Raw genomic sequence first — 25,863 nt, 5'->3', positions numbered from 1 at the left:
CCCGTAACGTAACGAGGCCCTCAGACAGACTGATCCACATGGGGGGCCCGTAACGTAACGAGGCCCTCAGACAGACTTCAGACGAGAACTTCAATCTAAAACGTGTGAAAAAGGACCATCTAGGCCAGGAATATACATAAACTTTGGTACCTTAGAGCCTGCAGGTTTTAGATGTTTTCCTGCTCCAACATAATATATGTCTCCCATCAGCAGCTTGTCATCAAGTTTTTTCTAAGCATGTCGACCCAGCAATTTGATTCAACCGTGGCAGGAAACATGTAAAACTTGCAGGATTGCAGCCCCTTTGTCTGTCCCTGATCTGGTTTGAGATGAAGAGCAAACAGCGGACCAGGCAGCATGTTCTCCATCTGCGGGCCTTTTAACATACGATAGCTCAGCGTTGCTGTTTCAGTTAGATGACAAGACGGCGTGCAGACGCTGAGTTTGGTTTTGTTTCTCAGGGTTCCACCAGGTCTGAAGTCGATGAGGTTTTAGGGAGGAGCTCCATTTCTCCAGGTCCACCATGACGAGCCGACCTGGAGACTGCTGAGGATGGACTTCTGTAAATGATGCTGTAAATTTCACCAGCGAATAAACGAAGCATCTTAACATAAAGAATCGTGTTTAACTTGAGTCTTTTAGGACAAGGAGTTGTCCTCGGACCGTGCAGGACTGGTCTTATCCCACCGCAGTGCTTCGATTGATGTCCGTTCTCCGTTTAATGGCTGCTACTCTGGTATAATTCATATTCAGATAAAGCTATCTGTGCTGAAACTCACATCTCAGAGAGAACACGCCTCGCAGGCGGCGTCACGGCTTTAGTGTCGTCATCTATCAGGCCGACGTTGTGGAGTCCTCGGCTAAATCACCCCAAGGCCATTAAAGCTAACGGTGTCTCTGCTGCTGCTGGAGATTAAAGGAAGAGCTGATCTGTGGCGTCGAACTCCGGCTGGACGGGGAGCGAGGTGATCTGTTGGAAAAACCAGCTCAGCATTCCTGCAGCCGCTGCAGACTCTCCAGGAACAGTCCTGCCTCTTCAAGGACTCTCCAGGAACAGTCCTGCCTCTTCAAGGACTCTCCAGGAACAGTCCTGCCTCTTCAAGGACTCTCCAGGAACAGTCCTGCCTCTTCAAGGACTCTCCAGGAACAAGTTTACAAAACTTTTTTCAGTCTTTCCACTTGTTTGTCCGACACCACTTCCATAATGTCCAGGTCAGGGTTCTGGTAGGACCCGGTCCTCCGTCGGACCCCTCCAGGTTAAGTTGTCAAGCTCGGATTAACTCGTGTTTTAATAGTAAAATTTATCAACAACCAGCCGGTTTTAGCTGTTAACTAGCAGGAGTCACCAGCTGTGCTTCCGTCACAGTTTGTCTCAAAAAAGATCTTTCTGACATTTATTCATGTTGCCAGATAGGCAGTTATCCAGATAGCTAGGTTGCCAGGTTGCCATGTAGTCATGTTGCCAGATAGGCAGTTATCCAGATAGCTAGGTTGCCAGGTTGCCATGTAGTCATGTTGCCAGATAGGCAGTTATCCAGATAGCTAGGTTGCCAGGTTGCCATGTAGTCATGTTGCCAGATAGGCAGTTATCCAGATAGCTAGGTTGCCAGGTTGCCATGTAGTCATGTTGCCAGATGGGCAGTTATCCAGATAGCTAGGTTGCCAGGTTGCCATGTAGTCATGTTGCCAGATAGGCAGTTATCCAGATAGCCAGGTTGCCAGGTTGCCATGTAGTCATGTTGCCAGATAGGCAGTTATCCAGATAGCTAGGTTGCCAGGTTGCCATGTAGTCATGTTGCCAGATAGGCAGTTATCCAGATAGCCAGGTTGCCATGTAGTCATGTTGCCAGATAGGCAGTTATCCAGATAGCTAGGTTGCCAGGTTGCCATGTAGTCATGTTGCCAGATAGGCAGTTATCCAGATAGCTAGGTTGCCAGGTTGCCATGTAGTCATGTTGCCAGATAGGCAGTTATCCAGATAGCTAGGTTGCCAGGTTGCCATGTAGTCATGTTGCCAGATGGGCAGTTATCCAGATAGCTAGGTTGCCAGGTTGCCATGTAGTCATGTTGCCAGATAGGCAGTTATCCAGATAGATAGGTTGCCAGGTTGCCATGTAGTCATGTTGCCAGATAGGCAGTTATCCAGATAGCCAGGTTGCCAGGTTGCCATGTAGTCATGTTGCCAGATAGGCAGTTATCCAGATAGCTAGGTTGCCATGTAGTCATGTTGCCAGATAGGCAGTTATCCAGATAGCTAGGTTGCCAGGTTGCCATGTAGTCATGTTGCCAGATAGGCAGTTATCCAGATAGCTAGGTTGCCAGGTTGCCATGTAGTCATGTTGCCAGATAGGCAGTTATCCAGATAGCTAGGTTGCCAGGTTGCCATGTAGTCATGTTGCCAGATAGGCAGTTATCCAGATAGCCAGGTTGCCATGTAGTCATGTTGCCAGATAGGCAGTTATCCAGATAGCTAGGTTGCCAGGTTGCCATGTAGTCATGTTGCCAGATAGGCAGTTATCCAGATAGCTAGGTTGCCAGGTTGCCATGTAGTCATGTTGCCAGATAGGCAGTTATCCAGATAGCTAGGTTGCCAGGTTGCCATGTAGTCATGTTGCCAGATAGGCAGTTATCCAGATAGCTAGGTTGCCAGGTTGCCATGTAGTCATGTTGCCAGATGGGCAGTTATCCAGATAGCTAGGTTGCCAGGTTGCCATGTAGTCATGTTGCCAGATAGGCAGTTATCCAGATAGCCAGGTTGCCATGTAGTCATGTTGCCAGATAGGCAGTTATCCAGATAGCTAGGTTGCCAGGTTGCCATGTAGTCATGTTGCCAGATAGGCAGTTATCCAGATAGCCAGGTTGCCATGTAGTCATGTTGCCAGATAGGCAGTTATCCAGATAGCTAGGTTGCCAGGTTGCCATGTAGTCATGTTGCCAGATAGGCAGTTATCCAGATAGCTAGGTTGCCAGGTTGCCATGTAGTCATGTTGCCAGATAGGCAGTTATCCAGATAGCTAGGTTGCCAGGTTGCCATGTAGTCATGTTGCCAGATAGGCAGTTATCCAGATAGCCAGGTTGCCAGGTTGCCATGTAGTCATGTTGCCAGATAGGCAGTTATCCAGATAGCTAGGTTGCCATGTAGTCATGTTGCCAGATAGGCAGTTATCCAGATAGCTAGGTTGCCAGGTTGCCATGTAGTCATGTTGCCAGATAGGCAGTTATCCAGATAGCTAGGTTGCCAGGTTGCCATGTAGTCATGTTGCCAGATAGGCAGTTATCCAGATAGCTAGGTTGCCAGGTTGCCATGTAGTCATGTTGCCAGATAGGCAGTTATCCAGATAGCCAGGTTGCCATGTAGTCATGTTGCCAGATAGGCAGTTATCCAGATAGCTAGGTTGCCAGGTTGCCATGTAGTCATGTTGCCAGATAGGCAGTTATCCAGATAGATAGGTTGCCAGGTTGCCATGTAGTCATGTTGCCAGATAGGCAGTTATCCAGATAGCCAGGTTGCCAGGTTGCCATGTAGTCATGTTGCCAGATAGGCAGTTATCCAGATAGCTAGGTTGCCATGTAGTCATGTTGCCAGATAGGCAGTTATCCAGATAGCTAGGTTGCCAGGTTGCCATGTAGTCATGTTGCCAGATAGGCAGTTATCCAGATAGCTAGGTTGCCAGGTTGCCATGTAGTCATGTTGCCAGATAGGCAGTTATCCAGATAGCTAGGTTGCCAGGTTGCCATGTAGTCATGTTGCCAGATAGGCAGTTATCCAGATAGCTAGGTTGCCAGGTTGCCATGTAGTCATGTTGCCAGATAGGCAGTTATCCAGATAGCTAGGTTGCCAGGTTGCCATGTAGTCATGTTGCCAGATAGGCAGTTATCCAGATAGCTAGGTTGCCAGGTTGCCATGTAGTCATGTTGCCAGATAGGCAGTTATCCAGATAGCTAGGTTGCCAGGTTGCCATGTAGTCATGTTGCCAGATAGGCAGGTTGCCAGGTATTCAGACAACATTGTTCCAGGGATTTGGTCTTGCTGGGGAGGATTTTCCACAACTTTTCGAAGCCCTTCTTTATTTCTTTTCCTAATTTCTTGCCAAACTCTGCTGAGGTTGTTATTTGCTATTTTATTTCTGTCTTCATCCAAGTGGAATAAAACCAACAACATGCTGTGATTTTAGCTTATAGATTTATTTGATTTCAGTGAGTGGAAATGTCTAAGGCATTCTGCTTCACCTTCACTGTGAAGTTGCACTGTTCCTTTATGATCCTCCGTTCGGACTAAATCACCGTGATGCGTTTACTGCACCTTCCCACAAATCAGACAAATGTTATCAGAAAGGAACCTAATCCAAGCTGCTGGCGCCTTCGTCTTATTGGCTCTAAGCACCTGGAATAAACATGATCAACACATTAATGATTGGCTCGTTCAACTAGGTACACATGGATTATTTAACAATGCTGAGAGTTTCCCACACCCCCTGAACATAGCACGCGTTGTATCGGCGACATGTCTCAGGACAAAACGAAATCGTGGTTCACAGTGTTCTTTAGTTGTTAGCATTGTTAGCTGTTAGCAACATTTAGCTTCATGCAGCTTCAGACGTTTGGCACAATGTAAAATCACCAACAGTAATATTAATATACAAGCAGCGTATCATGGGATGAAGACGAACCTTCAGCTGTTTGTTGTTTGTAAAACACGAACCAGACAGAATGTCCTGGTGCGTACACGTGGCCTCTTCAAACTAACTTTATTTAAATGTTCTTAATCTTGGCACACTTTGGAAGCACTTGAATGTCGTTTGATGATGATGAAGCTGAGTGAAGGCTATTGCAGATGTCTGAGCTTGGACAGGCTGGTGGGATAGTTTTCCTCCGTCAGCACGGAGTCGATGGCTTCTCCGAGCTGCCTCCGACTAAAACTGGGAAGTTTCTGTGAAGGAGATGGCGTCCGTCTTGTCGACGGTGAAGCCTCCGTTGACGTAGGATTTCTTCTCGCATTCCTCGTCGTCCAAAGTCGCTTCCAGAGCGAAGGGGTTGGCGACGTCCACGTCCGATATCAGGTCCATCCTCTCCAGTTCCCTCTTGGACAGTTTCTGAACGATGCCGGCGCCGTACGCGTCGCCCAGAACGTTGATCATCGTACGGAAGCGGTCCCTGAAACAGAGCGGTCAGTCATCAATCTGGACCAATCAGATGTCACCCTGCTGATGTTAGCGTTGGTTATCGCGATGTTTTACTGCGTTGTCATCTTTCAGTTTTACTCGTTTCATCCACAGGTGAACAAGAAAGATTTCAATCACTCATTGATCTGTTTAATTATCAATTCATTCGATTTTTTTCAAGTATTTATTCATTTTATTCACGTTTCGTATTGATCTCACAATGACGATATTTATACACACTGCAAACCTGTGTGACTGTTTTTAAAGGAAGTATCAGTACTTGTAACTGTATTGATATCATAAATGGTATCAGTATTGATCAGCCGAATCCAAGTCATAAATCCAGTAATCCCTCTATAATCCCTCTGCTAAGTGCAGCTGTGATGAACGTAGCAACACGTTTCCATTACATCAAGAACTACGTAAAAAATATCGCAATAAAAGTGCAAATGGAAACACCAACGTTTTAAAAAGTCTACAATATCGCTAAAAAGTTTTTATGCTCTCATGTTGTGGTTTTTAAGACGTTTCGATGTAGAAATATATCGCAAAAGTTTGACGGTAACCCTTCTCTGTGTGACGCTGGCGGCCATGTGATCAGTTCAGATGGCGCGGGGCGGAACAAACAGCAAATTTCTGAGTTTTAGAAAAGAAAACGAGGAAGAAAAGCTTTGAGAATTCATAGAAAATTCTCTGCAGCAAGTAGAAAGCCACAAACTCACCTCGCATAAGCCGCGATGCTCATAAAATCTATTGAGACGAACTGAGGCTAATGCGCTAAACACTGTTTAATGGAAACACCGGCAAATCGCAGGTGTTTGTCAAAACTTACAAATATCGCAATTATTTAGCGAGAAACTGTAACGGAAACGCAGCTGCTGATTATTTTTTCTGAGCAGAAATGAGGAAAAACAGAACATGTTAAATACTTTTCTTAAAGTTTTGGAAACAAACAAACAAAAACAGGAAAAGACAAACCAGACCACAGACCACCAGTTCATCCAGTTTTCTCACATCATACAACCCTCCTTTCACTGAAAAATTACACAACTCACAGTAGCCAATCAACGGCGACAATCAGAGTGACATCACTTGCAGGCAGTCCAACCGCAGTTAAGACGATCACCATGGTGACAAGACCGGCGTTAGGGACTCCCGCCGCTCCGATACTGGCAACCGTCGCTGTTATGCTAAAACAGAAAAGCAGTTTTAGACATAAATCTGAATTTTTTTCATTTCAGAAACAAACAGATGAGTGAATGATCTGTCAGAGAAATGATCGATCAGATTGTGGCCGTTACCAATCACTTTCCTTTCACAGCTACAACTCTCACAGCCTAAAGACAGGACACTGGGATGACGGCTCCTTCCACCAGGAAAGGGGGTGTCCCGCCAGTGGGGATTCTGGATGCACGCTGAACGCCGTCCAAAGGCGGTGGCTTTACAAGCTAGCACTCCTCAACCCCATGATAAGGTCTGCTCAGGGTCCTGGAGAGGAGGCCTGTTGGATAGTTCATTTCGGGATGAGGAGGAGCAGCGTGGTTTTCTTCACAGTCATAAACCAGAGGACCAGATCTACACCTCCTTTAGGGTCCTAGAGGATCCATGGGGGTTCGCCCAACCAGTCTATGTGTGCACCTGCAGAAGATGTTAGTACCAGACCCCTTGTACAAGCTGTTTGGCTCCAGAGCTTGGTCCATGTTGCTGGCAGTAAACCAGTGAGGGTTGGACTCCTCCGAGGCTGAACTTTATCACCGATTCTGTTCAGAACTTTTATGGACAGAATTTCCAGGATCAGCCGAAGTGTTGAGGAGATCCGGTTTGGTGGTCCCAACTGAGTTGGGACGACTCAGCACCTCCAAATCCAAGAGCACCGAAGTGATGCAGCGTCCTGTCCGGGTCAAGAACGAGGTCCTACCCTCAGGTGAAGGAGTTCCTGTATGTTTGGGTCTTGTTCAGGAAGAATGGAGGGGAGATCGACAAGTGGATCGATGAGACGTCTGCAGTAACCGCGAATATAGGTGGCCAAAAGTTTTTGGGTCTCTGGTCAGACGGGGTGAAAAACTGGTCAGGCTGGAGGGTTAGGAGGCCTACTGGATGCCTCCCTGGGAAGACCCCGGACACACTAAAGCAGGTCTGGTCCATCCTGCAAGTTATAGTGTTTCCCTGCTACAACACACTTGATTCAAATGAAAAGGTTCTCCAACAACTTGTCACATTCTGCACCTGCCTGGTAATGAGCCATTAGCCACCAGCTAACCTCAGTTAGCTGCCAGTTAACACCGATTAGCCACCAGCTAACCTCAGTTAGCTGCCAGTTAACACCGATTAGCCACCAGCTAACCTCAGTTAGCTGCCAGTTAACACCGATTAGCCACCAGCTAACCTCAGTTAGCTGCCAGTTAACACCGATTAGCCACCAGCTAACCTCAGTTAGCCACTAGCTAACTTATCTGCTAGCTAACTGAGTATAGCTAAGCCATGCAAAGATTAATAACATTAGCAGTTTCTGTGAACACGGTCAGATCTTGCAGGGATAAAACTGATTGTCAGGTTTGATCAACTGGATCTAAAACATCTGGTTGAGACCTGAGGCTCATCTGTTACCATGGAAACAGGTATCAGGTCTTGTTGTTGCATCTGCAGGCTTCTCCGTAATGTCACCGTCCTGGACCAAAATGTGCGGTCAGTCTTTCCGTTGGAAGCGTGACGTACCTGATGGTGACGATCTGACCCACATCCAGAGCGTAGTCGTTCAGCTGAGCGATAAAAATGGCCGCCACTGCCTCGTAGAGCGCCGTGCCGTCCATGTTGATGGTGGCACCCACCGGGAGCACGAAACGCGTGATCCGCTTGTCAATTCGATTGTTCTCCTCTGCACATCGGAATGTGACAGGTAGGGTAGCAGAGCTGAAAAACATGATCAGAACCAGGCGTTAATGGACCTCCTGACCCAGCAGAGACTCGCCTGAGGGGGGGTCCTTCCTGACCTGGAGGAGATCATCAGCGCCGTCACCAAAGCCTGCGCCATTCCCAGCGTGAAAGTGTACGGATTCTTCCTCACTATGATGAAGAAGATAAGTGGCAGACAGATGGTGGCGTGGATCGCAAGCCTGGAGAAGGAAAAGACCGTTAAATGGTTTTTCTGGTCCTGAAACGTCTCAGAAGGACTGGATAAAACGTATCATAGGTAATAAACTAAAGGGAAGAGTTTAACTGTTTAGAGCCAAGAAATTACCACTGGAGTGCTTATTCCTGAAATTTGATCCTCTTCCAGACTGTTTGTCTGTCTTTAAAGCCTTTAAAATGTTTGATTTGTTTTTAAAGTTTGTTTTTAATGTTTATTTTAACGCGTCTTCTGCACCCCGCCATGATGCTTCAATGTTTAAAGCACTTTAATGAAACAGAAATAAATAAACAGCTATATAAACAGCTTTAGAAAAAACTAGCCTTTCCTTGGGTGGGAGAGATAAGTTTTTAATAACTCCTCCGTTTAGATTTTTTTTTTTTTTTAATTTGGCATATCTGTCCTATTGAATGACAGGTATCCGATATCCTGCTGACGAAAGGCAGAGTGCAGGACAACCGCGGTTTTTAGCTGGCTAAAAGCACGCTTTAGCTTTAGCTTTAGCTTCAGCTACCGGTTAGATCTGGGTTAGCTCAGTTAGCTCTTAGCTATTGGCAGCGTAAAGTTAGATGTTAATCATCCGTCTCACAGACCCCCTCTCAGCTCCACCTCTTTGCCCAATTTCATATGTTCTGGTAGGGACGACGTGTAACGCTGCCAAGATGCGACATTAGAAACCACCAACTGAAGTTCAGTTCATCTCTTCAGAAACCTACGGATGACGTTATAGAGGCTCTGCCCATCTTTTATAAACACGGGAATTACGTATGAATCAGATATGAAACACGCAGCATTAATCTGGTAAGAAACAGAAGCTGTGGAGAACAACCCGGTAATCCAGTTTGAATAAAAGTCTTTCATTTAATCGGGGGGGGGGGGGGTCAACTCTGGTCCTTGAGGGCCACAGTCCTGCAAGCATTCGGAGTTTCCCTGCTGCAACAAGGCTGATTCAAATCAGTGGGTAATTAGCAGATTTGTGAAGCGCTTGATGTCAAGTTCTGCACAAGTCTGCTAATTAAGTCTGATAGGTATCAGGGTGTGTTGCCACAGGAAAACTCCCAATACTTGCAGCACTGCAGCCCTTATGAACCTGAGTCTGATAGTATCGGTAGGCGTCAATAAAACTTATTGTTGGCAGCAAATTGTAGAAGCTCTGACTTGCTATCTTGATTTTTTTAAAAGTACAAACTCTTCTCACATAGATATTACCTCAAATTAGGTTTTTTTTTCTGAGGATTTCATGTCGGTTCGGAAGGTGTGCTGCAAGGAAGATTTTTCTGCATATTTTTGCTCTTTCAAGGCTTGTTATGATGAGTCTGTGCAACAGAACAGGGACAGAAAACCTCCATTAGGAACAGAACCGGGACAGAAAACCTCCATTAGGAACAGAACCGGGACAGAAAACCTCCATTAGGAACAGAACCGGGACAGAAAACCTCCATTAGGAACAGAACCGGGACAGAAAACCTCCATTAGGAACAGAACCGGGACAGAAAACCTCCATCGGGAACAGAACCGGGACAGAAAACCTTCATTAGCAACAGAACCGGGACAGAAAACCTCCATTAGCAACAGAACCGGGACAGAAAACCTCCATCGGGAACAGAACCGGGACAGAAAACCTCCATTAGGAACAGAACCGGGACAGAAAACCTCCATTAGGAACAGAACCGGGACAGAAAACCTCCATCGGGAACAGAACCGGGACAGAAAACCTCCATTAGGAACAGAACCAGGACAGAAAACCTCCATCTGCAACAGAACCGGGACAGAAAACCTCCATCTGCAACAGAACCGGGACAGAAAACCTCCATTAGGAACAGAACCGGGACAGAAAACCTCCATCGGGAACAGAACCGGGACAGAAAACCTTCATTAGCAACAGAACCGGGACAGAAAACCTCCATTAGCAACAGAACCGGGACAGAAAACCTTCATTAGCAACAGAACCGGGACAGAAAACCTCCATTAGCAACAGAACCGGGACAGAAAACCTCCATTAGGAACAGAACCGGGACAGAAAACCTCCATCACAACAGAACCGGGACAGAAAACGTCCATCGGGAACAGAACCGGGACAGAAAACCTCCATTAGGAACAGAACCAGGACAGAAAACCTCCATCTGCAACAGAACCGGGACAGAAAACCTCCATCTGCAACAGAACCGGGACAGAAAACCTCCATCACAACAGAACCAGGACAGAAAACCTCCATTAGGAACAGAACCGGGACAGAAAACCTCCATCAGGAACAGAACCGGGACAGAAAACCTCCATTAGGAACAGAACCGGGACAGAAAACCTCCATCGGGAACAGAACCGGGACAGAAAACCTTCATTAGCAACAGAACCGGGACAGAAAACCTCCATTAGCAACAGAACCGGGACAGAAAACCTCCATTAGGAACAGAACCGGGACAGAAAACCTCCATCGGGAACAGAACCGGGACAGAAAACCTCCATTAGGAACAGAACCGGGACAGAAAACCTCCATCGGGAAAAGAACCGGGACAGAAAACCTCCATCACAACAGAACCGGGACAGAAAACATCCATCGGGAACAGAACCGGGACAGAAAACCTCCATTAGGAACAGAACCAGGACAGAAAACCTCCATCTGCAACAGAACCGGGACAGAAAACCTCCATTGGGAACAGAACCGGGACAGAAAACCTCCATTGGGAACAGAACCGGGACAGAAAACCTCCATCTGCAACAGAACCGGGACAGAAAACCTCCATCACAACAGAACCGGGACAGAAAACCTCCATTAGGAACAGAACCGGGACAGAAAACCTCCATCGGCAACAGAACCGGGTCAGAAAACCTCCATTAGGAAAAGAACCGGGACAGAAAACCTCCATCGGCAACAGAACCGGGACAGAAAACCTCCATTAGGAACAGAACCGGGACAGAAAACCTCCATCGGGAACAGAACCGGGACAGAAAACCTTCATTAGCAACAGAACCGGGACAGAAAACCTCCATTAGCAACAGAACCGGGACAGAAAACCTCCATTAGGAACAGAACCGGGACAGAAAACCTCCATCGGGAACAGAACCGGGACAGAAAACCTCCATCGGGAACAGAACCGGGACAGAAAACCTCCATCGGGAACAGAACCGGGACAGAAAACCTCCATCGGGAAGAGAACCGGGACAGAAAACCTCCATCACAACAGAACCGGGACAGAAAACCTCCATTAGGAACAGAACCAGGACAGAAAACCTCCATCTGCAACAGAACCGGGACAGAAAACCTCCATCACAACAGAACCGGGACAGAAAACCTCCATTAGGAACAGAACCAGGACAGAAAACCTCCATTAGGAACAGAACCGGGACAGAAAACCTCCATCAGGAACAGAACCGGGACAGAAAACCTCCATTAGGAACAGAACCGGGACAGAAAACCTCCATCGGGAACAGAACCGGGACAGAAAACCTCCATCGGGAACAGAACCGGGACAGAAAACCTCCATTAGCAACAGAACCGGGACAGAAAACCTCCATCGGGAACAGAACCGGGACAGAAAACCTCCATCGGGAACAGAACCGGGACAGAAAACCTCCATCACAACAGAACCGGGACAGAAAACATCCATCGGGAACAGAACCGGGACAGAAAACCTCCATTAGGAACAGAACCAGGACAGAAAACCTCCATCTGCAACAGAACCGGGACAGAAAACCTCCATCACAACAGAACCGGGACAGAAAACCTCCATTAGGAACAGAACCGGGACAGAAAACCTCCATTAGGAACAGAACCGGGACAGAAAACCTCCATCGGCAACAGAACCGGGTCAGAAAACCTCCATTAGGAACAGAACCGGGACAGAAAACCTCCATCGGCAACAGAACCGGGACAGAAAACCTCCATTAGGAACAGAACCGGGACAGAAAACCTCCATCGGCAACAGAACCGGGACAGAAAACCTCCATTAGGAACAGAACCGGGACAGAAAACCTCCATCGGCAACAGAACCGGGTCAGAAAACCTCCATTAGGAACAGAACCGGGACAGAAAACCTCCATCGGCAACAGAACCGGGACAGAAAACCTCCATTAGGAACAGAACCGGGACAGAAAACCTCCATCGGCAACAGAACCGGGACAGAAAACCTCCATTAGGAACAGAACCGGGACAGAAAACCTCCATCGGGAACAGAACCGGGACAGAAAACCTCCATTAGGAACAGAACCGGGACAGAAAACCTCCATCGGGAACAGAACCGGGACAGAAAACCTTCATTAGCAACAGAACCGGGACAGAAAACCTCCATTAGGAACAGAACCGGGACAGAAAACCTCCATCGGGAACAGAACCGGGACAGAAAACCTCCATCGGGAACAGAACCGGGACAGAAAACCTCCATCGGGAACAGAACCGGGACAGAAAACCTCCATCGGGAAGAGAACCGGGACAGAAAACCTCCATCACAACAGAACCGGGACAGAAAACATCCATCGGGAACAGAACCGGGACAGAAAACCTCCATTAGGAACAGAACCAGGACAGAAAACCTCCATCTGCAACAGAACCGGGACAGAAAACCTCCATCACAACAGAACCGGGACAGAAAACCTCCATTAGGAACAGAACCAGGACAGAAAACCTCCATTAGGAACAGAACCGGGACAGAAAACCTCCATCAGGAACAGAACCGGGACAGAAAACCTCCATTAGGAACAGAACCGGGACAGAAAACCTCCATCGGGAACAGAACCGGGACAGAAAACCTTCATTAGCAACAGAACCGGGACAGAAAACCTCCATTAGCAACAGAACCGGGACAGAAAACCTCCATTAGGAACAGAACCGGGACAGAAAACCTCCATCGGGAACAGAACCGGGACAGAAAACCTCCATCGGGAACAGAACCGGGACAGAAAACCTCCATCACAACAGAACCGGGACAGAAAACATCCATCGGGAACAGAACCGGGACAGAAAACCTCCATTAGGAACAGAACCAGGACAGAAAACCTCCATCTGCAACAGAACCGGGACAGAAAACCTCCATCACAACAGAACCGGGACAGAAAACCTCCATTAGGAACAGAACCGGGACAGAAAACCTCCATTAGGAACAGAACCGGGACAGAAAACCTCCATCGGCAACAGAACCGGGTCAGAAAACCTCCATTAGGAACAGAACCGGGACAGAAAACCTCCATCGGCAACAGAACCGGGACAGAAAACCTCCATTAGGAACAGAACCGGGACAGAAAACCTCCATCGGCAACAGAACCGGGACAGAAAACCTCCATTAGGAACAGAACCGGGACAGAAAACCTCCATCGGCAACAGAACCGGGTCAGAAAACCTCCATTAGGAACAGAACCGGGACAGAAAACCTCCATCGGCAACAGAACCGGGACAGAAAACCTCCATTAGGAACAGAACCGGGACAGAAAACCTCCATCGGCAACAGAACCGGGACAGAAAACCTCCATTAGGAACAGAACCGGGACAGAAAACCTCCATCGGGAACAGAACCGGGACAGAAAACCTCCATTAGGAACAGAACCGGGACAGAAAACCTCCATCGGGAACAGAACCGGGACAGAAAACCTTCATTAGCAACAGAACCGGGACAGAAAACCTCCATTAGCAACAGAACCGGGACAGAAAACCTCCATTAGGAACAGAACCGGGACAGAAAACCTCCATCGGGAACAGAACCGGGACAGAAAACCTCCATCGGGAACAGAACCGGGACAGAAAACCTCCATCGGGAAGAGAACCGGGACAGAAAACCTCCATCACAACAGAACCGGGACAGAAAACATCCATCGGGAACAGAACCGGGACAGAAAACCTCCATTAGGAACAGAACCGGGACAGAAAACCTCCATTAGGAACAGAACCGGGACAGAAAACCTCCATCACAACAGAACCGGGACAGAAAACCTCCATCGGGAACAGAACCGGGACAGAAAACCTCCATCGGGAACAGAACCGGGACAGAAAACCTCCATTAGGAACAGAACCAGGACAGAAAACCTCCATCGGGAACAGAACCGGGACAGAAAACCTTCATTAGGAACAGAACCGGGACAGAAAACCTCCATTAGGAACAGAACCGGGACAGAAAACCTCCATCGGGAACAGAACCGGGACAGAAAACCTTCATTAGCAACAGAACCGGGACAGAAAACCTCCATTAGCAACAGAACCGGGACAGAAAACCTCCATTAGGAACAGAACCGGGACAGAAAACCTCCATCGGGAACAGAACCGGGACAGAAAACCTCCATCGGGAACAGAACCGGGACAGAAAACCTCCATCGGGAACAGAACCGGGACAGAAAACCTCCATCACAACAGAACCGGGACAGAAAACATCCATCGGGAACAGAACCGGGACAGAAAACCTCCATTAGGAACAGAACCAGGACAGAAAACCTCCATCTGCAACAGAACCGGGACAGAAAACCTCCATCACAACAGAACCGGGACAGAAAACCTCCATTAGGAACAGAACCAGGACAGAAAACCTCCATTAGGAACAGAACCGGGACAGAAAACCTCCATCAGGAACAGAACCGGGACAGAAAACCTCCATTAGGAACAGAACCGGGACAGAAAACCTCCATCGGGAACAGAACCGGGACAGAAAACCTTCATTAGCAACAGAACCGGGACAGAAAACCTCCATTAGCAACAGAACCGGGACAGAAAACCTCCATTAGGAACAGAACCGGGACAGAAAACCTCCATCGGGAACAGAACCGGGACAGAAAACCTCCATCGGGAACAGAACCGGGACAGAAAACCTCCATCACAACAGAACCGGGACAGAAAACATCATCGGGAACAGAACCGGGACAGAAAACCTCCATTAGGAACAGAACCAGGACAGAAAACCTCCATCTGCAACAGAACCGGGACAGAAAACCTCCATCACAACAGAACCGGGACAGAAAACCTCCATTAGGAACAGAACCGGGACAGAAAACCTCCATTAGGAACAGAACCGGGACAGAAAACCTCCATTGGGAACAGAACCGGGACAGAAAACCTCCATTGGGAACAGAACCGGGACAGAAAACCTCCATCGGGAACAGAACCGGGACAGAAAACCTCCATCACAACAGAACCGGGACAGAAAACATCCATCGGGAACAGAACCGGGACAGAAAACCTCCATTAGGAACAGAACCAGGACAGAAAACCTCCATCTGCAACAGAACCGGGACAGAAAACCTCCATCACAACAGAACCGGGACAGAAAACCTCCATTAGGAACAGAACCGGGACAGAAAACCTCCATCGGCAACAGAACCGGGTCAGAAAACCTCCATTAGGAACAGAACCGGGACAGAAAACCTCCATCGGCAACAGAACCGGGTCAGAAAACCTCCATTAGGAACAGAACCGGGACAGAAAACCTCCATTAGGAACAGAACCGGGACAGAAAACCTCCATCGGGAACAGAACCGGGACAGAAAACCTTCATTAGCAACAGAACCGGGACAGAAAACCTCCATTAGCAACAGAACCGGGACAGAAAACCTCCATTAGGAACAGAACCGGGACAGAAAACCTCCATCGGGAACAGAACCGGGACAGAAAACCTCCATCGGGAACAGAACCGGGACAGAAAACCTCCATCGGGAAGAGAACCGGGACAGAAAACCTCCATCACAACAGAACCGGGACAGAAAACATCCATCGGGAACAGAACCGGGACAGAAAACCTCCATTAGGAACAGAACCAGGACAGAAAACCTCCATCTGCAACAGAACCGGGACAGAAAACCTCCATCACAACAGAACCGGGACAGAAAACCTCCATTAGGAACAGAACCAGGACAGAAAACCTCCATTAGGAACAGAACCGGGACAGAAAACCTCCATCAGGAACAGAACCGGGACAGAAAACCTCCATTAGGAACAGAACCGGGACAGAAAACCTCCATCGGGAACAGAACCGGGACAGAAAACCTTCATTAGCAACAGAACCGGGACAGAAAACCTCCATTAGCAACAGAACCGGGACAGAAAACCTCCATTAGGAACAGAACCGGGACAGAAAACCTCCATCGGGAACAGAACCGGGACAGAAAACCTCCATCGGGAACAGAACCGGGACAGAAAACCTCCATCACAACAGAACCGGGACAGAAAACATCCATCGGGAACAGAACCGGGACAGAAAACCTCCATTAGGAACAGAACCAGGACAGAAAACCTCCATCTGCAACAGAACCGGGACAGAAAACCTCCATCACAACAGAACCGGGACAGAAAACCTCCATTAGGAACAGAACCGGGACAGAAAACCTCCATTAGGAACAGAACCGGGACAGAAAACCTCCATTGGGAACAGAACCGGGACAGAAAACCTCCATCGGGAACAGAACCGGGACAGAAAACCTCCATCACAACAGAACCGGGACAGAAAACATCCATCGGGAACAGAACCGGGACAGAAAACCTCCATTAGGAACAGAACCAGGACAGAAAACCTCCATCTGCAACAGAACCGGGACAGAAAACCTCCATCACAACAGAACCGGGACAGAAAACCTCCATTAGGAACAGAACCGGGACAGAAAACCTCCATCGGGAACAGAACCGGGACAGAAAACCTTCATTAGCAACAGAACCGGGACAGAAAACCTCCATTAGCAACAGAACCGGGACAGAAAACCTCCATTAGGAACAGAACCGGGACAGAAAACCTCCATCGGGAACAGAACCGGGACAGAAAACCTCCATCGGGAACAGAACCGGGACAGAAAACCTCCATCACAACAGAACCGGGACAGAAAACATCCATCGGGAACAGAACCGGGACAGAAAACCTCCATTAGGAACAGAACCAGGACAGAAAACCTCCATCTGCAACAGAACCGGGACAGAAAACCTCCATCACAACAGAACCGGGACAGAAAACCTCCATTAGGAACAGAACCGGGACAGAAAACCTCCATTAGGAACAGAACCGGGACAGAAAACCTCCATTGGGAACAGAACCGGGACAGAAAACCTCCATCGGGAACAGAACCGGGACAGAAAACCTCCATCACAACAGAACCGGGACAGAAAACATCCATCGGGAACAGAACCGGGACAGAAAACCTCCATTAGGAACAGAACCAGGACAGAAAACCTCCATCTGCAACAGAACCGGGACAGAAAACCTCCATCACAACAGAACCGGGACAGAAAACCTCCATTAGGAACAGAACCGGGACAGAAAACCTCCATCGGCAACAGAACCGGGTCAGAAAACCTCCATTAGGAACAGAACCGGGACAGAAAACCTCCATCGGCAACAGAACCGGGACAGAAAACCTCCATTAGGAACAGAACCGGGACAGAAAACCTCCATCGGCAACAGAACCGGGACAGAAAACCTCCATTAGGAACAGAACCGGGACAGAAAACCTCCATCGGCAACAGAACCGGGACAGAAAACCTCCATTAGGAACAGAACCGGGACAGAAAACCTCCATCGGCAACAGAACCGGGACAGAAAACCTCCATTAGGAACAGAACCGGGACAGAAAACCTCCATCGGCAACAGAACCGGGATGGACCAGACTAGATCAGATAACAATGCCTTTTGGTTTGTCTAGACAAGAAGACAACGTGACGTTAAAGTTTGTTGTGGAAGATATACATTTCCATTTCACAACAACTTCTCTCATTAGAAACTCATTTTCATTTTCAACCTTGCGATCGGCGACGTCATTTAAACGCCGCTCGGGTCCAAGACGGCATTTCATTTGTGGAGCTAGCATACAGCTACCGCTGGCATGTTTACAGCAGAAATAAACATGTTTACAGCCTGGTACAAAAATCCATTTTAGGTTTATAGTTCAGGTTTACCTTCATGACAACTGTGGGGGGACTGAATTTTTTTCTAACTCGCCCGTTTAAAAGTAATTTAACCTTGAAGTTCGGCATATTTAGGGGCCTTTTGATTGACAGGTACCCGATCTCCCGCTTCAAGTAAGAACGTGAAACAACTGTGGTTTTTATCCGGTTAACAACATGACTTAGCTTTAGCCTGCTTACTATTTCTGTTTACTAACTCCATTCTAGATTGCGCCGTCTGTTGGCAGCAAACTGTAGAAACTCTGAGTTGCTATCTTGATTTTTTTTAAGTACAAACGGAGGGTGTGCTATAAGGAAGATTTTTCTGCATATTTTTGCTCTCTCAAGGCTTGTTATGATGAGTCTCCATGGCAACGAAAGACTTGTTTACAATCAGGATCAACTGATTAACCTCTCCCAAATCAGGATTATCAGCAAAACAACACGTCAAATCCTGACGGAGTTGAAAAGAAAGAGAAGAGGATGCAGAGCGGGAGTGAGACAGAGGAGAAAGCGATGGAGATTTAAACCATTTCTCCCGACTGTTTTAATGGGTAATGTGAGGTCGCTAGCTAACAAAACAGACGAGCTGGAGATGCTAACAAGGTCTCAGAAAGAATACAGAGAGTGCAGTATTATGTGCTTCACCGAGACATGGCTGCATGAACACATCCCTGACTGTAATGTGTCTGTACCGGGCTTTAAAACGGTCCGTGCAGACCGCAGTAGACAACACAGCGGAAAGCTAAAGGGTGGTGGAATTGCAGTGCTGGTTAACCAGCGTTGGTGTCATCCTGGACATGTTACTGTCAAGGAGAAGATATGCACAAGGGACATGGAACTGTTAGCTGTGAGCTTCCGTCCATATTATTTACCCAGAGAGTTTACCTGTGTTATTCTGGTAGCGGTTTATATAATACCTGGTACCGCACCAGACACAGCCTGTGATGTCATCAGCTCCGTCGTTGCTCGGCTACAAACACAGCATCCAAACTCATTCATGGCGATCTCCGGAGACTTCAACAACGTCTCCCTCTCTGCAACTCTACCAACATTCCAGCAGTTTGTCAGCTGCTCCACCAGAGAAAATACGATGTTCAATCCAATCCAATCCAGTTTATTTATAAAGCACCGTTAAAAACAACAAAGTTGACCAAAGTGCTGTACAGAAGAAACAATAAAACATACATATTTACATCATAATTGGGGCATCAGCACATTGTTAATAGTAAAACAACCCTTTAAATTAGTCAAACGCCAAAGAGAAAAAATGAGTCTTCAGACAAGACTTAAAAACAAGAAGCGATTCAGCCTGTCTAATGTACAGGGGCAGCTTATTCCACAACTTGGGACCAATAACAGAAAAAGCTCGGTCACCTCTCAGTTTACGCTTCGTCTTAGGAACCACAAGCAGAAGTTGATCTGTGGACCTCAGAGAGCGTGTAGGGGAATACCTCACCAGCAGGTCTGACAGGTAGCGAGGGGCCAGACCGTTCAGGCATTTAAAAACAAATAAAAGAATTTTAAAATCAATTCTGTAACGGACAGGGAGCCAGTGAAGGGAAGACAAAATTGGTAAAACATGGTCAGACTTTCGAGATCCAGTTAAAAGACGCGCTGCAGCGTTCTGCACCAGCTGCAGCCGTGCGAGAGAGGACTGACTGATCCCACAGTACAGGGCGTTACAATAATCAAGCCGTGTAGTTACAAAAGCATGGATCAACATTTCAAAATCATGTCTTGAGAGTGAGGACCTTATTTTTGCAAGCTGTCTCAGGTGGAAAAAACTTGCTTTCACCACAGCACTAATTTGTTTGTCCAATTTAAGTTCCTGATCCATTTTCACACCAAGATTGCAGACAGTAGGCTTAACAAACTGTGACAAGGATCCAAGGTTAACTGAGACAGCATCACCAACACTGCTAGGTCCAAGAAGAAGAACCTCTGTTTTTTTTATCATTAAAATGCAAAAAATTTATTGACATCCAAATTTTAATTTCATCAATGCACTTTAAGAGTTCAGTGGCACTGAAGCTTTCTTGACGTTTGAGGGGAATGTAAATTTGGCTATCATCAGCATAAAGATGAAAAGACACACCAAGCCTTCGGAGAATAGACCCCAGCGGCAACAGATACAATGAAAAAAGGAGCGGACCAAGGATTGATCCTTGCGGCACGCCACAATTCAAGGGGGCCGAGGATGAAGCAAAGTCACCCAATCTCACACAAAAACTCCTATCTGCTAAGTAGGAACGGAACCACTCCAAGGCAGCCCCGTGAATGCCCACTGTGTTCTCAAGTCGGCACAGGAGGATTTCATGATCCACTGTGTCGAACGCAGCGGTCAGATCTAACAAAACCAGTGCAACAGTATGACCAGAGTCAGTATACATCAAAATGTCATTAAAGACTTTAAGTAGAGCAGACTCTGTGCTGTGCAAATTTTTAAAACCAGACTGAAAAACTTCAGGGATCTCATGTGCATCCAGAAATGCCTTCAATTGACAAAATACAATTTTCTCTAGTATTTTGGACAGGAATGGAAGCTTAGAAATTGGACGAAAGTTTGAAGGATCATTGTTATCAAGGCCAGACTTTTTTAATAATGGCTGAACAACAGCGTGCTTAAAGCATTTTGGCACCACTCCTTTTACCAAGCTTCCATTCACAAGATGTACAACAAAGGGTGCTATGGTTGGAAACACCTCTTTAAAGAGGCGCGGAGGAATGGAATCATCAGGTGAGCCCGCAGGCTTCATTCCACTAACAACCTTCTCCAAAGTAGAGAGAGTCACAGGCTCCAACTGAGAGAATAAGGCAGTGCATGTGACAGAGTCAGACAGACAGACAGATTGAGGGGAAATAAGAGCCCTTGTGGTTACAACCTTATTCACAAAAAAGTTCAAAAAGTTCTCACACACTTTATGTGAGGCTTCAAGGCTGTCAGATTGGGGACATTAAGAGAAGCATTCACCAAATTAAAGAGAGCACGTGGGTTGTGCCTGTTAGCAGTAACCATATCAGAAAAATATTTTGACTTGGCTAATTTTACACATTTCTGATATCTGTGCAGACTGGCCTTTAACATTTGAAAAGAAATTTGCAACTTATCCTTTTTCCACCTGCGCTCAGCCCTCCTACACTCACGTCTCGCAGCGCGAGTGGACTCATTTAACCAAGGCTCAGATTTAGGCTTTGCCCGCCTAGCTTTTAGCGGAGCCACACTGTCCAAAATAGACACACAGAGCGAATCAAGACGAATTGCAAACTCATCAACGTCACAATGAGAGCTCAAAAAATCACTAGATAAAATGGACTGGTTAAAGGCAGTGGAGAACTGAGCCGCAGTGGATGAGTTAACGACACGACAGAGGCGCGCAGGAGCGCACGGTTTATCTGCGTTGCACAAGAAAGGCACATTAAATAAAATCGGCATATGATCTGAAAACACAGCATCACAAACTTCCAGGTCACATATTGAAAGGCCGTACGACAACACGATATCTAATGTGTGTCCGTGTTCCTGCGTAGGTCCGGAGACAGACTCAACAAGGTTAAAAGTCTCGATAAGGTCCAAAAAGTCTTTCGCCATAGGCTTATCAGTGCAGCACACATGAATATTAAAGTCACCAGCAATCAGTGTGCGGTCATATTTGGGCAATATCTCAGCTAAGAAGCGTGGAAAATCACTGATAAAGTCTTTATTGTACTTGGGTGGCCTGTAAACAACAGCGCACAACACAGGAGGATCAGCGGCCAGAACAAACGCATTCATTTCAAAGCTCGACGCAGACAGATCACAAATGAACGGTGTGCATTTAAATTTGTTCTTAAAAACAGTCGCTACTCCCCCGCCACGACCTGACAATCTTGGCGTAGAAATATAGGAATAGTCGACAGGCAACAGTTCAGAGAAGGCATTTGACTCACCAACGCCGAGCCAAGTTTCAGTTACGCACAGGAAATCCAGCTCATGGCTCACAACAAAATCCTTAATGATAAATGTCTTGTTGGCCAGCGATCTGGCGTTTACCAGGGCTATCCTGGCTGGAGTCACGGTGCTAGCCTCCAAAGTAGCTCCACATGACAGCTGCTTTAGCGGCCGAAGATTCAGATGATTCACACCCCGCTGTTGAAGACGAAAGCGGGAAAGATGACAGGTCCGAGTGATCCTTGTCTCATCCTCCACACCGACGACAGGGACCAAGCAACGGATCGGATCAACAAGACGACAATGCTCCGGGACTACAAGCGACAGACTGGCCTTTAGCTTCACCAGCTTTCCACTCCGCTTCCCACGGGCCCGGTGTTTGCGGCGCGCTCTCCGCGCAGGAGGAGCCGGCACGCGGAGAAGGTGAGTCCGCACCAGAGACAGGAAAGGGGGGCAGGATTCTCCGTGTCCATCACTGTCCAATTTCACCAAATGTTGGCACGAATATCGTATATCCAAAAGCGTTTGGCGGTCATAAACAAGTAAAGAGTCGACTTTTACGACAACAAGTGCTAAGATTGCCACAAACAATATCAAAGTGCGCATAGACAGACAGCGGGCCAAACACACTGGCGCCATCACCACACCACAGTCTCCCTAAGTATCATGCACTTGGCATTGGCCTAGTTGTGCCAGGGGTACTGCCGCGATGTTGGACTTATTTTATGCAAATATGAATAATGGATCCAGTTGTTCTGCCCTGCCTCCTTTAGGAAGATCTGACCATAATCTGGTTCTTCTCACCTCCACCTACAAGCCCATCGTTCAGCAGCAACCAGTCATCACAAAGACTATCAAAATCTGGTCTGCTGAAGCTGAAGATGCTCTTAGAGGAGGCTTTGAGGCTACAGACTGGAACGTCCTCTGTGAACCTCATGGAGACGACATCAACGCCATGACTGAGTGTGTGACAGATTACATAAACTTCTGTGTGGACAGCATCGTCCCAACAAGAACAGTGAGGTGCTTCCCCAATAACAAACCCTGGATCACCAGTGACCTGAAAAAGCTGCTGAACATCAAAAAGAAAGCCTTCAGGGATGGAGACAGGGAGTTATTGAGGGCAACACAAAAACAACTTCAAACCCAAACTAAGAAGTGCAAGGAGGACTACAGGAAGAAGTTAGAAAGTCAGCTCCAGCAGAATAACATGAGGGATGTGTGGTCTGGAATGAAGAAGATCACCGGCTTCAAGTTAAAGGGGGACCAGCCTGATGGAGGTCTGGACAGAGCTAATGAGCTGAACATATTCTTCAACAGGTTCAGTTCACCCCCTACCTCCAGCCCAACAGACCACACACCCTCCATAAGCCCACTGCTTTCCTGTCACGCCTCCAATCTGTCACCCTGCAGCTCAGTCATGGACCAGAACACAGCTTCATCTCCCTCCACATCAGGACATCCTGAGACCTCCACCTTGTTTGTCTCCTGCAATCAGGTTAAGAAGCAACTTGAAAAACTGAACCAGAACAAGGCTGCAGGTCCAGATGGTGTCAGTCCCAGAGTTCTCAAGACCTGCTCAGAACAACTATGTCCGATTCTCCAGCACCTTTTCAACACCAGTCTGAGACAAAATAGAGTCCCAGTGCTGTGGAAAACCTCCTGCCTTGTTCCAGTGCCTAAAAAAACACAACCAGCTGAACCAAGTGACTACAGACCAGTTGCCCTGACATCTCACATCATGAAAGTCCTGGAGAGACTCTTACTGGCTCACCTCAACAAGCAAGTAAACACCTTTCAGGACCCATTCCAGTTTGCATATCGTAATGGACTTGGGGTTGAAGATGCCATCATATACCTGCTCCAGAGAGCACACTCTCATCTGGACCATTCAGGCAGCACTCTGAGGGTCATGTTCTTTCATTTCTCAGTGCTTTTAATACCATTCAGCCTGCTTTGTTATGTGAGAAGCTCCATAAATTCCAGGTGGATACCTCCACAACCACCTGGATCTATGACTACCTCACAAACAGACCCCAGTTTGTGAGACTGAAAGGTTGTGTGTCTGAGATGGAGGTCAGCAGCACTGGTGCACCACAAGGAACTGTACTCTGGCCATTCCTCTTCACTCTGTACACCTCAGACTTCCAGTACAACTCTGAGTCCTGTCATCTGCAGAAATACTCTGATGACTCTGCAGTTGTGGGGTGTATCAGGGATGGACAAGAAGCAGAGTACAGAGAACTGGTCAGTCAGCTTGTTAAATGGTGCGGTGACAATCATCTCATATTAAATAGCAGCAAAACAAAAGAGATGATTGTTGACTTCAGGAGGAAGAAGAATGAACAAAGCGCTGTTTCCATCCTGGGAGAGGAGGTGGAGGTGGTGGAGGAATACAAGTATCTTGGAGTTCAGCTAGACAACAAACTGGACTGGAAATGCAACACTGACTACATCTACAAGAAAGGTCAGAGCAGACTGTACTTCTTAAGGAAGCTGAGATGGTTTAACGTCTGCACCAAGATGTTGCATATCTTCTATAAGTCTGTTGTGGAGAGTGCAGTCAGCTTTGCAGCATCTGCTGGGGTAGTAGCATCAGAACCAGAGACTTGAAGAGAATCAACAAACTGATCCAGAAAGCTGCTTCTGTGCTTGGAGTAACTCTGGAGCCGCTGGAGCTGATTGTCCAAAGAAGAATGCTGCACAAGCTGATGAAGATGATGGAGGATTCTTCACACCCTCTCCACAACACAGTGAGGAAACAACAAAGTGTGTTCAGTGAGAGGCTTCTTCAGGTCCGATGTAAGACTGAAAGATACAGAAGATCATTCCTGCCAGCAGCCATCAGCCTCCGGAACAAGACCTCCTCTAGTTATTATTATTATATACGACAATATTTCCCTTTGGGGATTAATAAAGTGTTTTTCATTTTATTTCATTTCATAAAGTCTACTGACAGGTGCAAATGCGCTTCATACAGAAAAACACACTGTGTATGCAAACATAAATGTTAGCAGGAAAAGCTGCAAGTACAGCGAAGTGCTACTGCAAGAAGAAAACGCTGCACATTCATTCAGCCAACAGAAGCCCTCCTGAAGGGGCAGCAGTGAGTTTTCAGCAGTAAGACAGGCGACGGTGAGAGGACCAGAGGTGTGTTTGATGACTGTTGTACTTTTTCATATCATTATTATCCTGCTTGAAGTATTGCGTAGTTCTCTCTTGTATTTCTGAATACGGTGATTTTGGCAGTGAAGACACATTTTAATTCTCTCTTTCTCTCCACTCTTTTCTTTCTTTCCTGACTTTGCTTCCCTGCCAGGTTCAGCATTGGACTGACGATCAGGCCCTGTGATGGACTAGTTACCTGTCCAGGTGTCCCTGCCTCTCGCCCAATGACTGCTGGGATAGGCTCCAGCTTCCCCATTAAGAAAATGAATAGGCGTTGAAGCAGGGAAACATCTAGAACTTGCAGGACAGCATTTTCCTCCATACACGGACGTACCAGTCTCAGACTTGCTTCCATCAACATGTTTCCATCTCCGTCTGGTGACGGTATGCTCGGTGGACCACAGCTTTCTGCTGCAGTTGTAGCAGAACATGCTGTGGGGAACCGCAGCCTTTGACCCGCGCTGAAGGGATTTATGGTAAAGTCTTTAACGGCGTCGCTCAGATTTAGAGGTCTAAGTGAAGCTGTCATTACTGCATCTGCAGGTCCAGCAGTTTTAAATGTCCTTGGCCCTTATCAGCGGCCAACCAGAGCCCAGCTTTTACTGCATCACTGGAGGGAGAATCGGCCCAAATGTCAGGC

At 47.3% G+C, this 25,863-nt stretch overlaps 1 protein-coding gene across 1 annotated transcript in view; it reads right to left on the bottom strand.

Moving 5' to 3' along the window:
* Positions 1–4,913: 4,913 nt before the first annotated feature.
* The window catches only part of slc1a1 (solute carrier family 1 member 1), a gene marked incomplete at both ends in the record, with an annotated part of 50,543 nt that continues 29,593 nt past the window's right edge, over positions 4,914–25,863 (bottom strand). The window contains 4 exons of the mRNA XM_079257500.1: positions 4,914–5,154; positions 6,218–6,352; positions 7,878–8,072; positions 8,153–8,275. Coding sequence (XP_079113626.1) covers positions 4,914–5,154; positions 6,218–6,352; positions 7,878–8,072; positions 8,153–8,275 — 694 coding nt within the window. The remainder of the gene's footprint in view (positions 5,155–6,217; positions 6,353–7,877; positions 8,073–8,152; positions 8,276–25,863) is intronic.

Source organism: Telmatherina bonti (genome assembly GCF_933228915.1).
Source record: "Telmatherina bonti genome assembly, chromosome: 18".
NCBI classification, from domain to species: Eukaryota; Metazoa; Chordata; class Actinopteri; order Atheriniformes; family Telmatherinidae; genus Telmatherina; species Telmatherina bonti.
This window is presented reverse-complemented; position numbering and strand designations above follow the sequence as displayed.